The following is a 17,101-nucleotide window of genomic DNA, read 5'->3' on the forward strand; positions in this document are numbered from 1 at the left end:
TCATTATTTGGTTGGTTTGCATACAAGAGGCAAATTCAATGATGCAGATGAATTTACCTCTTGTATGGAAACCAACCGAATTTACCAACGTAAGCAGTTAAATCGTCCTGAGCCTTTTTGGTTGCTTAAAATGGTTCAGTTTCTCACTGAATTTCGACTACTTACCACGAGAAAGCGCAAAATAGGTGCAGGAAAAGTTTGGTTGTCATAGCCGTGTCTCCCGGCGCCGGGCGATTTAACAGCAGGAGATTCTCATTTGACACTTTCCCGCATGCGCATCAGTTTGTTTTGATTTGATTTTAACGACAAGTCAGTAAAAAAACATCAACTACTGAATAGTCGGTAATTGTTTTTACTGACTTTTCGGCCTGTTCGGTAATGTTTAAAAAATTGGGTCTGACAGCTACCGTAGTTCAGTAAAAGTAAAAAATATTACTGAACCTCAGAAGTTTTCAATCAAAAAGAAGAAAGTTCGGTATTTTTTATGATTTACAATTCGTACCCAGTATAAAAAAATACCGAACAAGCAAATCGTGATTGAGTGTGTAGGCTAATCATACCGCTTACAATGAAACTGCCTATCATGATCTCGTTTTTTCATGTCAGGCTATCACAAGAGCAATTTTTAAGTGACTTTGAGTATAATGCACGCGGCACATCATTTTGAACACCAGCTAGCACATTAAACACCTTTTGGCAGCAGGATTATGAATAACTTTGAGTATGTAGCTAACATTAAGATTTTTTTCGGGGAAATGGTACATTCGGGAAAAATGTTTTCGGGGAAGTGGTTAATTCGGGAAAACGTCATTCGGGGAAATTGCATTCGGGGAAATGTCGGACAATCCTGCAGAATAAGTGATCACGTGGTAATAATCCACGCTATTAATGTTTTTAGTGACCAACACACAGTTTCAATCTATCTGCAGCACTATTGAGAATATCGTACTGATAAATTGCCATTTTATTTGCTTCATTTAGGGCTAAACTTAACCCATCAGTGATATCCATAGTCCATCGCCATCACTGCACTACTGATGGAGTAGAAATTTGCTGATATCTGCAGGGATCCCATCACGAGAGCCCACATTAATACCGCTAGAAATTCTCCCGGGGATTCCCTCAGTATTTTCTTCATCTTTCAGTTCTTATTAACATTTCTAGAAGAAATCCTTCAAGTATGGCTGCATTAATTTCTGCGGTAATTCCCTGAGGAATTCTTTCAGGAAACCTTCATGATTACTGTCACCCTCCAAATCATCCAGAAATCCCGTAACTTACTTCCCCAGGAATTCTTCCACGGGTTTATTCTGGTATGGTTTCTCCGGCCATTCTTCAAGGAACTTTATAGAAATTTTCTAAAGGGATTCATCGAAATATTTTTTTATGATTCTTCTACAGGATTCCTTCTGATATTTTTCTCCGATATTTTTTCAACACGAATTGTATCAGAAGATTTTTGTTTATTGTCTATCGCTTTGATTTAAAAATAAATGGAAAACAATAAACTAATTTTCAAAGCCAATCCAGAGATATGTCATCGAAAAAATGGAGTAATCCTACAAAAAAAAACCCTGCAGAAATACCAGGAAGAATCAATCCATTTAAGGAGGAGCTTTTATAGTTGTTAATAAAGGAATTACAGGAAGTTTCCTAAAACATATCTAATAAGATTCCAGGAAGATCTATGAAAAATTTGTGGAGGAATCCTTCAAAAACAAATTGAAATTAATAAAGAAAACTATGAAAAAAAACTGGAAGATATTCCTGCAGCAATATAATTAAAAAAGAAAAACCTAGTTAAAATTGTAGAGAAATCGCCGGAGAAGTTTCTGAAGGAAAAAGTCTAGGGTGATCCTTTGAAGGTTTCCTGAAGATTACACGGATGAATTACTAGAATAGTATTTAAAAGTATTTCTTGAGAAACTCAAGCAAAAATCTCAGAAGAAATTCCTCGAAAAATCTCTGCAGAAATTCCTTGCGGAATCCTACGTAGAATTCCAGAGACAGCAATCGCAGGACAAGTTTCAGAAAAAATGCAGGATTTTCGGAGAAATTCTGATAAAATCTCAAAGGAATAACTAGCGGAATCCCTTGAAAATTCCTGGAGGATTACCTGAAGAAGTTACTGTATGAATCCAAAAAGGAACTTATGGAGAAATTTATCCTTGAGGACTTCTCATGCAAAATTATGGAAGAACTTCTGAACACACCCTAGTACAATTTTTACGTATTTAAACCATCTGAGCAGAATCTCAATTAAGAGAATTAAAAAGGTAGATATGAGTATTGTACCTTTTTATTCCGCCCTAATTCAATTCAGGCAGACATAAAAGGCACAATACTCAAATATGCTTTTCAGAATTTTTGGTTTTATTCTCTCCTAATAGAATTAACAAGAGGAAATCCTAAAGGAACTACTGTTAGCATCCATTGAGGAATTTCAAAAGAATCTCATGAGGAATCCTTATAAGTATTACTAGAGAATACTACGGGGTGTTCATTCAAAATCAGTTTTCCAATTCCCGGATTTTCCCCGGACGTCCAATAAATTAAAAAAAAGGATGACAATTCTGCGGATAGTTGTCCTGCGACTTGCATAAAATGTGAACAAATTTGGAGGACTTGATCTAACTAATTTATGAATTATTTTTAATTAAATGTACAGAACACTATAAGCTTAAAACGATTTGAATTTCAAAAGAGTTTTGGACAAAGAGATTTGAAATATGTGTGGAAGGATCTGAAAGACCGTCCCTCTCCTAGCATTCATAGGAAGTTAAGAAAGATTTTGGAATCATATAAACAAATTTCTGCTCAGTGTATTTAACTTCCACAAAAGAGCAAAGTTCAATAGCCAAGCTATTTAACTTTTAAGAATGTCTTCGGAAATGCGTTCGACATGAACCAGGGCTAGTTCCGGGAGAAATTCTTGATCTGGTAGAATTGGTCAGCGTTAACATTCAACGCTCCGTCATCGTAATCATCGTCATCATCGAAATTTCAAAAGCAGTTTTTCTGTTCAAAACTAAAAATTATTCGATGACAATCTGTTCACCGTGTTTCGGTTGGATAATAGAATACAATGAACACATTTTCCTGCAAATTTTCTTGATTTTGAACGAAAAAACTGCTTTTGAAAATTCCGAAATCAATGACGGATCCTGCCCCCTTAAGTCAGAGTGGACCAAGTGACATTTTTCATATTTAGAGAAAAATGGGTTTAAAGTCTAAAGCTCTGTAATTTTTAAACTCGTTTAAATTTTGGTTCAATATTTCTACACATCTTTGTATTACTTTCAAACAATATAATGTGAAGTGATAATCATGAAAAATCATAATCCAAACCTCTGATAGAACGATTTTTTGATGGACTATGTGTACTTGGTCCACTCTGACTGAACAATTTCTAGGAAAATAATAATCATTTATTGCTTCAATGGTCAAACTGGGTGCATATCTCTAAGATAAGCAGATTATCAAGACACTTCGACAACAGTATCGTAAATTCTTCAATAATCCATATCGTCAATACCGAAATCAGTGGCATTACGATAGCTTAAAAATTAAGGTATTGCAAGATTATTGCATTGAAGACTAGAAATATTCAAATATCTGTTCAGTCAGAGTGGACCAAGTGAAAATCTTGAATACTGACCAAAATATACTGGTCTAATAAGCGGGTTCTAGCACATTCGATACATACACCATAGAACTACCATAAACTTCTATCGGACTCTGAAATTGATTAAAAAAATGCAATAATCAAGCAGTTTAGTGCTTTTCAACACTTGGTCCGCTCTGTCTACACAGAAATTGTTGCAATTTCTGACCATCCATCCAAATATGGTACTTAGTTAAAAATCAATATCAAATGCATCGAATTAAGCAATGTTCATAAATTTCTATTGATGGATAAGTAGAAGTATCATTCGATGTCGAAAAATCTGACAAATCTCTTGAATTGTTTTTTTATTTCCTCGCGTTCCTCAGCGCGCTGATCATTTTCGCTGTTATGGTAAGGAGCACTTGGTCCTCTCTGACTGCACACTTTTATCGATTTTTATTGATCATCCAAAATAAATTTGGTACATATCTCTCGCAGTTTACAGCACTCATCAAATCTGATCAAAGTGAAACGGAGGTAAGGTGATTTCGCATCTAATGAGAGAATAATCCAGTTTTCCCAAGTTTTGTACTTGGTCCCCTCTGACTTAACGCCGACCAATTCATGTTGGATTCAAGGACATACTTTTTAACAGAAACACATTTTAGTGTTATCCTATGATGCTGGCGGAATGAATCTAAGATTGCATTTTCCAAGTAATCTTTAAAAGATTTGGTCAAGAATCTCGTCAAAAAACTTAACAAAAAACTGTCCAAGAGTACATTAAAGATCTGGCTGTTCATTTATTCATCGAAGATTTTGTCATGGAATTTGTTGAAAATGATTTGAAGAATTCGTTGTGAATACCAGGGTAAGTAGTGGTCAGACAGCTGAATAATAGTGACTAAAATTATCAAAATTACTTAATTGTGTGACTAAAATTGCTTAATAACCACAAACATTAGTTTGAACAATTGAAGTTCAGACACAAAACATAGTCTTCATAATCAACAATATTAGCAAGACTACACATTATATAAAATTAAAAATGAAATTACCTTCAATAATTCGAAATATGTCTGAACAGTTAGTTGCTTTAAACGAATACAAATAACTTTACCGAATTACAGTGGATATTGAACATTATTCAGGGACAGAGTGTGCCAATAAAAAATTTGTTAAATCTTGTACGGTGCGCAAAAAAGCTAGGTCGCAGAGCAGGAGAAAATCTTCTGGAAATTCAAAATGCATCAACTCTGAAGAAATAAATTCTGACAAAATTCTTCCATTAAAACTGTTTACATGTCTGAGTTGTGGAACACATTTCTAGAGATTTTTTTATGGGGATTTCAGGAAGAGTTCTGGAGTAAGTTTACGACGATAAAGGATGATTATTCAGCAGAAAAATTGCACATAAATTCCTAAACGTTCCTGTGGAATTTCCGGCAGAATTGAGAATTTAAAACAGAAGAGGAAAAATACCAGTAAAAATATATTAAAACTTAACCCTCACCCGCTCACAAGCCTTTTTTGTTATCGATTGCTCCTTATCCAAGCCTTTTTTGTTATCGATGAACTCGAGAAAAACTGAATGAGGTGATTATTGGGTTAAAATCTTGGCTATAATAATTGAAGATTGATTTAGACGTATTATAATAATCTAGACTAGATATTTTTCAATAGTTGAAGTAATAAAAACAACCGTATCATAAACACCTCTACAAGCAGCTTCAACTTTTTACCATAGAAAAATAGTCTAATCGCTATAACTTTTTTAATTCTCAATATGTTTGCAAGATCAATTAAGATTAAAATCGACACAGGTTCCAAAAGCAGGAAAGTTTTTTTAACTTGTGAAAAAATGATGCAAAAATATTGAAAAAACAAAAAAAAATTATCGCGATGTGAATTTTCCTTTTTGTAAAAAAATGAAGCTGCTAGTAAAGCATCAAGAACTAATTATTAACACTTATTTCAAACTGATTTCAAAACAATTAGCCAATGCAACCATGTGTGTTTAAACAATAACTATTTTTATTCGAAGGCGAGTATTTGGAACAGAAATAGTCGTTCGGAATCGTAGAGATCAAGCCTTTTATATCCGCGAATGAATGCCTGGCGGATTTGTTGAAATTTCTTGTACAAATTTTGAATCTATTTTTTTAATATATTACTGATCTAGTTTCTTGGTAAATTATTATAGAAATAATTTCTTAACAAGTTTCTTACATATATGATAAAAAATTGTTGGTTGAAATTTCAGAAATGTTTCAGGCTTCTTTGTTGAATTGCTTCCAAAAGGTAGGCCAAAGATCCCTTTAGGCTATTCTTCCTAGATTTCTCCAGAAATCTATCTAAATAAACTCCGTTGGTCTGTCAGGAATTAGGCTGACATTTTAAAACTTTATCAGAACTTCGTTGTCAAATTCCAGATATTCTATCAGAAATGTCTGTGCACTATTTATCTCTCCAGACACTTTGATATATTGAGAGCTTGAGAGCTTGAGAGAGCTTGATTGGCCGCCCGTAGATGCACTCCAGTATCGCCAGATCAGCTGCACTTACACAAGGAACCAACCGAATGACTGCTTGGGACTAACAGGCATCCTCAGTGTATAAGTGCTGATGATCTTCTATTTTTAGGCAACAATGGCACCTGCCACGTCAGAATGCTGACCAATGAGGGGAAGGGGGAGGAATTGATGTTGCATTGAACTGACTCCCACGTAGACCGTATATTCCACTGCATCCACGCCAGTTCATGCGGGAGTGTATGGGCAAAGGCATGGCAGAGAGGTTTGCTTTTGTGGTTAGCAGACTGCCTATGTATCAGGCGTAAGAAAGGCGTGCGCGTGGAAGTAGGAAGCGTTAGGGAAACGGTTTCTTGTCCGTCTCTGGTTCTAGCGTTTGCTATGAACGAATAGTTTGAGTGTGATATATTTAGAATGGAAGATAGAAGCATGTGAGAGATATACAACTACAAAGTACGAGGAAAGAGACGGGCCTGGGATTGAACCCATGACCTTCTGCATATGAAGCAGAAGCGGTAGCCATCAGACCACCAACCCCGCCTCCAGACACTTTGATATATTGATTAAAAATGTTTTCATTAGAATAGTAAAAACCAGTAAAACATCACTATTCTGCTGTTTGAGTTTATGAAGCGTATCGATCAATGACAATCGTTGATTTATCATTCAATCACAAAAATAGTAACTTTGGTGATCATTTTTACAAAAAAAAAGGGAATTTAGTGACTTTTTGTTGCAAAGGGACTCGCTACCAGGCCTGAAGCCTACCAACCCAGCAAAAATCCATACAAAATCTCGTCAAGGGCACCACATAAGAACTGTGTCATAGTCAAACTAGTACCTTATCCAGAAAAGAAAGAATCAATTTCATAAATAATCCCAGAAATCCCCCAAACGGAACTTTTCATGAATCTGTCCAAGATTTCATAAGATCTCTCAAAAAATAAGGCATGTACTTTTTCGCTTAGCTTTTTATTAATAACTACGAATCTACTAGAAAATTTCAAGCAGAATCATTCAAGGATCTTTTCTAAAATCCACTAAAAGCCTTATTAGCAATCTACTAATAATAGTTTTAGTGATCTTTCAGAAAGATCTTTCAAGAAACTGGTCAATTATCGATTCGATTCCCGTTAGGATTCCAGCAAAGATTTCATTAAAAATTTGCCATGAATTTGAATAGAAATCAAACGAAAATTTTGCCAAGAACCTTGTCATGAATCACTAAGTACCCTACTAGAAATGTTTATTAGATCTTAATTGATAACTATCTTTCTACCAAACCACCAAAAGATAGTGATAGTGGGAGTACGAGTGCATCTTCTGGGGAAAATTTCGCCCACAGTGCTTGAAATTTAAAGAAACCGGTAGTCTTACGTTTAAAATACATTTTTTCCCGGGGTGTTCTTCAAATTCCCGGGTATTTCCCGTATTTTTCCCGCTCATTTGTAATTCCCGGGTTTTTCCCGGTTTTCCCGGATTTCCCGGATGGATGGCCACCCTGGAATACTATGAAGGGAGAACTAGATAAATTCCTGTATGGAAGAATTGAGGAATTACCAATGAAATGGAATAGAGTACTTGATTTTTCCATATTAATTCCCATAAAAATTAAAAAGGGCTTGTACAGTCTCAGTTTTGTTCTAAATAATCTATTTTTTGGGATATCTATCTAAATTTAACCAAGAATTGAATGAGTGAATTCTTCTTCACCGCAATCTTAAAATAATCAATCCTATATAAAGGACACATCATGTCGCACCAAGAGTAAATAGGTAACTGCCAATTAACAGCATTTGGTGACGAAATCCAATTCCGCTGGGAATCAAAAATAATCTCCGGTTCATTTCTTCAACTTACCTTCTCGTTCAGCCTCCGGGCGATCAACCGATCCAGTCCCGTGTACGCACCGGATGCCACAAACAGAATGTTTGTGGTGTCCACTTGGACGGTCTCGCCCCGCAGCTTCCGTGGCGAGTTTCGCTCCGGCACATTCACAATGGTACCCTCCAACATTTTCAGCATACCCTGCTGGACGCCCTCGCCGCCGACATCCCGCAGCTGGTGGATTCCGGGGACGGCACCGATCTTGTCGACCTCGTCCAAGAACACAATACCGGTTTGTGCACGCTCGACGCTAAAAATAAGAAGCAAATTAATTGTTAGAATTATTAATGAGAGAGGTTTTGGTTTTTCCAAACAAGATTACCTGTAGTTGGCATCCTGCAGCAGTTTGGCGATGACACTTTCGATGTCCTCACCGACGTAACCCGCCTGTGTCAGCGTGGTACAATCACAAATTGCAAACGGAACATCCAGACACTTGGCGATGGTCTGCGCTAGGAGAGTTTTACCCGAACCAGTCGGGCCCAGCATTAGAATGTTGCTCTTTTCCAATTTGAGTTCGTGGGTTTTCTTATCAAGCAGTTCCGAGCCGGGGTGATGTGCCTGCGAAGCATTCGACGAAGCCAGCGGTGGACGGGGGACTTCCGAGGGGGCCGAACTCATCATGGTGTGGCCAATACCGGAGATATGTAGTAGATCACCACTACGGGACATTGCATCTATTTGCTGAGCGCCCGCTTGACCTCCGCTGCTCGCCGGTGGGGGCAGATTGTGGTAGATACGTTTGTAGTGATTGTACACAGCCACCGAAAGGACTTTTTTGGCCAGCTCCTGGCCAACCACGTGCCTGTCGAGGTATTCCATGATTTTCTTCGGTGGTGGCGGAGGTTTCCGTTGACCCTTGGCTTCTGTGTCCTTGATAGTCTTCTTGGAGTCCACTTCGCTCAACACCACGAAGAAGTGGTGACACTTTTCACATTTTACGAACCGCGTAGAACTGACGAAGGTTTCTACGTGGGTACATGGATCACCACACTTTGGGCAGGATAGGACGTTCTTCTTGTTTGGTGGTTCTTTACCATTACCGTCCTTGCCACTGCCACCGGAACTGGACGCTGACGAGCCACCCGAACCGGAACCACCGGGGGTATTTGAACCATCCTTGGAAGATTTTTCGCACGTAGACGAAACGTGGAACCGCCGCAGCTGCTGATGGTTGTGTCCTGTGGGGTGGGAAGCACTTCCCGCTTTACTACAACATTGGGTGTGATCTGAGTAAGCACAGTGCTGATGGTTGTGCTGGTGTGATGCTAGCAGACAGAGCAGACCTGAAAGCGTGCAATAGTGAAATATCATTAGAAACGGAACGGAGCGAAAATTCTGTTCTGCAATTGTACAATAGAAACTGCAACATCACCGGACGGACATGTTTTTTATGGCCTGGTTGGGGTTTTCTACACTGTTGTGCCTATTCTCGACTACGCAAACGCCGGCGGAATTTGTATAGTAGCCTAGTAGATCGATCATAGAAGAAGCAAACATAAATCAATCGAGCAATCACACGCACCGACCAGGTTTATAGGCACCTGATCAGCGCCACTAGGTACCCGATTGTTGGCTTTTATTGGGCCCCATCCAACGCGATCGTATAGTCTAGTGATGCTCGAACTGCGGGTCGCGGGCCGCATGTTACCCTTGAGGCTCATACATGCGGCCCGTGGAACATGGAAGAAAATACATACAAACATAGGTCAGCTGCGTATTCTTCTTCTTGGCATTACGTCCTCACTGGGATAGAGCCTGCTTCTCAGCTTAGTATTCTTATGAGCTCTTCCACAGTTATTAACTGAAAGCTTTCTTTACCAAAGTTGCCGTTTTTGCATTCGTATATCGTATGGCAGGTACGACGATACTCTATGCCCAAGTGAGTCAAGGAAATTTCCATTACGAAAAGATCCTGGACCGACCGGGAATCGAACACAGACACCTTCAGCATGGCTGTGCTTTGTAGCCGCGGACTCTAACCACTCGAATAAGGAAGGCCCCGATCTGTTCCATAACTCGGTATGATGTTCAAATTAGAAAACGAATTCACAATGGTGATATGTATTTATTATGTAATCTTCAAGATTGTCAAGCAAATTAAGATTATCAACACAACTAGGTGACTAGGTGTTGTGACTGTTACGGCTCACCAATTAATTGGTAATTATAAAAACCTGAATTTGGTCAATTTGGACAAGTTGAGACGCAAATTTTGAAAAAAAAAAATGGAATCATTCGGGTGGGCTTCGATCCCGCGACACCCCAGTACGCTAGAAAGGTGCGTTAACCAACTACGCCACAGAACGGGTAACGATACTGCAGCATAGTCGCCACACCTGAAATCGAAGTCCTTTGCGACCACACAGTCTCTTTCAAAACTTTGCATCTCCTTCGGCTCTCTTAGATTATCAGTAAATATCAAGGTTTAGTAATCAATATTCAACTTCGCTTTTAGTGATAGTGATGAAAGTGGCGAACATCTCTGCAGAACCGGAACAACGACAAAACAAAATGCTCGCGAGCATCAGAATGGTGATGTACTTGCATCTGTACTGCTCGAGAGTAAACGAAGCTAAAGTGATTCGTGAACGTGTTCGGAGCTGTTCAGAGTCAATGGCGCTTTTAGGAAAAAAAGCTGAAATTTCTGGTTTTCAAGGGTTTTTGACTACAAACTGGTAGTATTATGTCGATTTTATTTGTCTGTCAAACCATAATAAATCACACCTCGTTCGGTTACTCGCGAGTCAATGTTCGCGAACTTTTTGCTATTACTTTTGGTATGTTCTCACGAGCAGCCGAGTGTGAACACACCTGTCTGTCATGATTGTTTTGCGTTGGTTTATACTCGTGAGGTGTTTCGTGAAGCGAACATATCCAATAATGCTTCGCTATTAGACAAATTATCTTTTTTTTTGTAGTTGGCAAATCATATTATTTTTCTTTTTTAATAAAGAGTAGAAACATAATACACCTTTGAGGGTAAATTTGAACACCTGTTAAACATATTGTTTTGATGAGTTTTCAAGCTGAATAATAGGTGAAGGTATAGAACGAAGCTTGGGGTACGTATTAAAGGATTAATAACAATATCAATTATCAGTTGGATATTGATTGTTGAAAAACTCTTCTTGTAATAGATCTTATAGATGGTATTAATTTGAGGGACTTCCCTTGGAGTAACAGTAAAGTTGATTGAGAGAAACATAGTATAGAGTGCATTCAAACAGTCTAACCTTCATGAGCCGGTATTGAGAATACCATCGAACTGCTCATATTCGCATAGTCGACGGAAGCGCCAATCGGACCAAAATGCGTTTTTCATAGCTATGCATTCGTTATCTAATAATATACTCGTTGGATTTGCGAACAGCACTTTTTTTTCGAAAATATTTATATTATTAGAGGAAAACGGACTGACATGAGTAGATACACCAACTTATCGGAACAAGCATACGTTCTATCTATTGTTTGTTTAGATAGTTTAGCGTATAAACCAGTTTGCTATGACAGTGACAATGACGTTTACAGTGACAGTGACCTGGCGTTTACGTAAATTGATGCGTATAGTCCAATCAATTTTTGAATTTCAATCTTCAGCAAATGCATTAATTTACTGAAATTGCTAACAGATTCAAGAATGTAGCCGGAAACACAAAACCGCATTTTCCCAGCTTTGATAGTGCTGGTGGTTACGTCGAACATGCAAACATGAGCAGTGAAATACCGAGTTATGAAACAGATTAGTTAGTCTATTAGTTACGTAAAACAATTTTCGGGGTTTTTCAGATCCTCCTTCCTCCCTGGTAAGATTTTTTGTATCAAAATAAAAAAGAAATCCCGAACACCCTCCCCCCTTAAACCCTTACGTAATTAATGGACGGTCCCTTATCTTTGGACCATCATAGTAACGCTAAAATCTTTTTTTGGTATTAAGGAATATTGAAATAATATCGAATTTGGAAATCAGTTTTAGATTTAGAAAATGGTGATCGAAAACTGATATCATTATGTTATGAAAAACCAAACATTGGTATCATGAATCTGAAAGACTCTGCTGAGAACCGTCAGGATCCCGTTACGAAACTTCAAAAGCCCGCTAGGGTTCATCAGGTTCCTGCTAGGAATCTCGCTATGATCCACAGGATACACCTGATAATTCACAGATTAGTCACTGGGTTAGTTGACCTCAGTGGGAATTTCCAGATTCCGCTTGAATCCCGCTTAGAATTCCCAAGATTCCTTTCGAAATTTTCAGTTTCGTGCTAGGAGTCTCTAGAGCATAAGTTCCCAAACTTTCCAGATACACGAACCACCAACGGCACGTTTATAAGTAAATGAAAAATCTAATTTAGTTCTATACTATTTAATTCGACTATAGTTTGTATCCTTCGACAGATACCCCGAGCAACACACATGTTATAATTGTGTATTATCAACTTATACATGACTAGTTTTGGTCATATATTAGTTGATAATACACAATTATGACATGTGTGTTACTGGGGACGTTTATTTAGACCTCAACTGTAAAGCCGTCTTCAGTGTCGTGTACTAGACTCGATTTGGTATAGTACTAAAATCGGGTTTTCATTTACTTATAGGTATTCCACTAAACTGCCCATAAACGCATAATTGTCCCATGTGAATAGGTAATCCAGCAAACGTGGGACTGACATGCATTTATGGGCAGTAAACAGCTCGAAGGTTTATTATCATCAAGTTTTTTTTACAAACCACCAAATAAAAAACGGTTATATTGAAGATTCCTGTAAAACAAGACTATGGTTTTCAATGTTTCTAAATTTCAAATGTTTGACTTAAGCTTCGAGTATAATTCGGATATCTGTGCATCCTCAGGATTTCCTGGAGAAAAATCACTGTTATCAGTTCAATGATACTTTTTGTTTACTTACACCCACATTGTTTACAGTTAGTTCAGCTAGCTTTATTGTTTGTACTCATTACTATTCTATTTGCTTCTATTTTTACACTTAGACTAGTGGTCCCGGCAAACTTCGGGACCTCAGAACTTTTATCTTTTGCCAGGCGGTCCCGACCAAAAGTTTGGGAAGCTATGCTCTAGAGTACAATTCTGATTTTCAGATTCCGCTTCGAGTCTTCAAGATTCCACTGATAATTCTCAAGATTTCTATGTCGACGCATCTTTCAAAGATAAGAAATTAGGGCGAAATTCAAATGTACAAGGTTTTTAAATCTACTTTTTCGATTCTCTTCATTCAGATTCTGCTCAGAAGGTTCAAATACGTTAAAAAGAGGTAATAATCTCAAGATTCTACTCGGATCTCTCAGGAAATTTTCCAGAACCGGTTAAAGTTAAATTTAAAATTTCTAGGATTTTACTTAGAATTTCAGGAGTTTACTAACAATCTCACATTCAATTGGGATCACTTTGGAAGTTTCCAAGATTCTGGTGAAAATTCTCACAATCACGATACTTATTCTTCTTCTTTCTGACGTTACGTTCCCACTGGGACAGAGCCTGCTTCTCAGCTTAGTGTTCTTATGAGCACTTCCACAGTTATTACCTGAGAGCTTACTGAGCCAATGATCATTTTTGCATGCGTACATCGTGTGGCAGGTACAATGATACTTTATGCCCTCGGAAGTCCAGAAAATTTACAACTCGGAAAGATCCTCGACCGATGGGATTCGAACTCACGACCCTCAGCTTGGTTTTGCTGAATAGCTTCGCGTTTACCACTATGGCTATCTGGGCCCCATAATCACGATACTGTAATCCAGGATTCCCCTAGGAATTGCCGAATTCCGCTACACACTAAGAAAAAAAAAACTAATATTACATATGACGTAAATTTCATAATAAACAAAATACAGTGGTAGTTGAACATGAAAATACGTCTAATGTACCTAAAAATTGTTGTGATCCGTACAATATTTAGTTCAAAATGACAAGAAATAACGTCATTTCTAACCTGAATTTAAGTAATTTTCCTTGCTTTAATATGTCAGGTACATATGACGCAAATTTCAATGATTTTTTCTTAGTGTGTAGGTTTTTACTGATGATGCTCAAGATTTCTATCTGTTGGATAATTCCAGAATCCACTGTGATTTTACAGATCATTTTTTGTGTTTTCGTATTTATTTCATCGATATTATTAGAATATTCTTGTGTTAAACCAACTTAATTATTTTTATTATATAAGCATGACATTAGTATATACTTGTGTTATAACTTCTTTATTTTGTTCATGTGACCAACTGAACAAAAAAATGGCCCGTACTTGACTTCAGCTTGCGCACCACTGGTATAGTCCAACCACCAGTAAGCTGACCTTCGCACAAGAAATCAAAGAACAAAACGAAACGCAACAGCTGATTGGAAGGTAATTTGTTTCCTCCTACTGTATGAATGAGCAACTTTGCACGGGGCTTGCGCGATCGCCTGAAATTTCTACCAAAAGGCAATAACGAGGCCTTCCCCGCCTGAGGCAACTGATCAAAAGCGAACCTTCGAAAAGTTAATTGAACCCATCGATCTAAAACTGCTAAACTTAGCTTAGCAGATTATCCGACACCTTACAATTGTCTCTTTGAAAGGATTATGCAAGATTGTCGCACCATGTCTATCCGAGGAAAAAAATTGCATCAAAAACGATCATATTCGACTTTCAAAGCCGTTCGTCATCAAGTGCCGACCCAAATTACCAAAGCGCATTTCGGGCAGCAGCTGGTCCTCATTTGGGTTACAAAGGTGGCAGTCGAGTGTTTGCCGCGCGCCAAAATAATAAGTGATCATCAACCCCGCGTAGAAGCTACTTTGCCGAGATACTTGTGCATTTGGACTCGGCGAGTTTGGTAAACTTTATTGACATCGACTGACACTCAGAAAGGTAGGTGACGCTAACCTATGCCATGTCAAAAAGAGATCATCGCACAATGATGATAGACGGGCGGTACGTCTTTGTACTGGAACGGTTTTAATGGAGATTTGAGACACCTTAAGCTGTGTGACCTTGATCATTTACCTTAGGATGGATTACAACACGCCACCAACTTGAACGGTGAATTTCAATAACAATGTGTGCTTACGTGCTATGGAAGTTTTCTAATGAAATCGTTTGCATTTAACGAGTGGTCTGAAAATGTTTCTTTGTTGCGATCAAGAAGGGATTGCATGAAGAAAAGGAGTTTGGTACATGCTCATGACGTTCTGTAAAGTTGCTTAGCTTAGCTTAGCTTAGCTTAGACTGACTACACATATCAATGGTTGCTATTCCGTGATTGACCGGAGTCAGTGAAAATGCACAAAGAATCAACTAGAAGATCGGCTGGGATTGGCCATAATCTTCTTCAGTGTGCATAATTCAGTGCCTCTATTTATACATGGTCAATAACGGCGCCGGCCACGTCCTTGCAGTCAGGTGGGATTGGGGGAAGGAATGTTAGTGTGTAACCTTTGCTATTTGGAGACCGTGTTTGCCTCTGCATCTCCACAAAGGTTACTGGGAGGGATGTTTGTTAATGGGGAGGATCGTTGGGTCACAGGATTCACTTTGATAAGCGATTAGACCATGATAAATAATTATTGGTGAGATATAAACATGCTTATATGTAAATATTATTTTTTCATTTGATATGAACAATATCTACAGTGGTTACACTATCATGGGTCACCCACTATTATGGGTCATTCCCGTTTGAATTGCATGTAGAATAGAGTGACTAATAATCGTGACAAGGTGACCCATAATAGTGTGGGCAGTGTATGTAGAGAAAAATTATGCCGACACTTGACGTGACGAACCTTTCAAAGTTTGTTGAATAAAGTGAACCTTTCGCAAGTCTACACTCGTAGTGTCGAACCATTCAAAGTTTTTTTTTTAATTACAAAAATAAAGGTGAAAGGAAAAAGGTGTTTTGAAAAAAAAAATTAGACATTAATAATTTATGAATCAGAGTTTATGTCGACACTCACAGTGACGAACCTTTCATAGTTTGTTGAAAAATCATATTTACGTCTCACCGTTGTAACGATTAAAGGTGCAGTCATACATATTTTATAGATTAGAAATAGTAGCATGAAACGAGCTCACCAATTGATCCGTCATCCTTGAGCAGCAACAATCCACTTTCAGCTTCACTCATTTGATCGGCTATATAAAAGCACTCAGAGAAAATAGGCGCACGACCCGAGAGGGAAAACAACTGACGACTGCTCGGGCTTTCTTGCTGCACTGCCCAGGAGCAAGTGTCAACTTCGAAAGATCAAAAAGAACTAATCGAACGCGCCACTTTTTCACTTTACCCGACCGATCGCGCGACATGTTTGATCCTGCCCTCATCGCCGGCTCCCGTAGGAGCAAGCGTCAAGGTCGAAGGATCAAACACAACTAAACGATCACGCCACTTTTTCACTTTCACTCGACCGACGCGCGACATGTTTGATCCTGCCCTCATTGCCGGCCCCCGTAGGAGCAAGCGTCAAGGTCGAAGGATCAAACACAACTCGCTCATGACGTTCTGTAAAGTTGCGATGATTAACGCCATGAATGTGTCATTGTACTCAGAGATTTATCGTTATGACCCATTCGGGGTAATGGCGTTCAGGGTAGTGGCATTCGGGGTAGTGGGTAGTGCACTATGGCTTATCAGGTGGCCAATAATCAAAAAAGTGATGTGCCCCAAATTTCAATTCTTGTTCGCCATTTCATTGTAAACATGTCTGCTGAGAAATCCCCTAAATATTAGGGCATGATTTGCATTGCACACTCAGATATGAGGTGCCAAAGTTGAGCCTATGGAGAAAAACTTGTTTTTATTAATAAAAACTATGGTTTACTCAGATGAATAAAACTTTTTTTTATAATACTTACGTAAAATGTGTTTACACCATTTGAAAGCTTACAAAAAAGGCTTCCTAGAAACAATAAAAAAAAGCTTCGAAATAGTGGCTTTTACGATGTTTTTTAATAAAGCGGTTAAAAAAATCGAATAAGCTTATAGTTAACACATCGAGTACTTTTTTGTCCCAAGTTGTCCCAGGCTTAAATTCAGTTCCAAGGGTACTTTGAGATGTAAAATAAAGGAT

The 17,101-nt window shown here is 38.3% G+C and overlaps 1 protein-coding gene across 4 annotated transcripts in view; it reads right to left on the minus strand.

Annotated features, from left to right (window-relative positions):
• Nucleotides 1–17,101, minus strand: part of LOC5579027 (ATP-dependent Clp protease ATP-binding subunit clpX-like, mitochondrial) — a 146,510-nt gene that overhangs the window by 12,185 nt on the left and 117,224 nt on the right. For all 4 annotated transcript variants that reach the window (XM_001664158.2, XM_021853258.1, XM_021853260.1 and 1 more), the window contains exons 3-4: nucleotides 8,348–9,311; nucleotides 7,999–8,275 (exon numbers count right to left, since the gene is read on the minus strand). In XM_001664158.2, coding sequence (XP_001664208.1) covers nucleotides 7,999–8,275; nucleotides 8,348–9,311 — 1,241 coding nt within the window. The remainder of the gene's footprint in view (nucleotides 1–7,998; nucleotides 8,276–8,347; nucleotides 9,312–17,101) is intronic.

This window comes from Aedes aegypti, chromosome 3 (genome assembly GCF_002204515.2).
Source record: "Aedes aegypti strain LVP_AGWG chromosome 3, AaegL5.0 Primary Assembly, whole genome shotgun sequence".
In the NCBI taxonomy this organism is placed as follows: domain Eukaryota; kingdom Metazoa; phylum Arthropoda; class Insecta; order Diptera; family Culicidae; genus Aedes; species Aedes aegypti.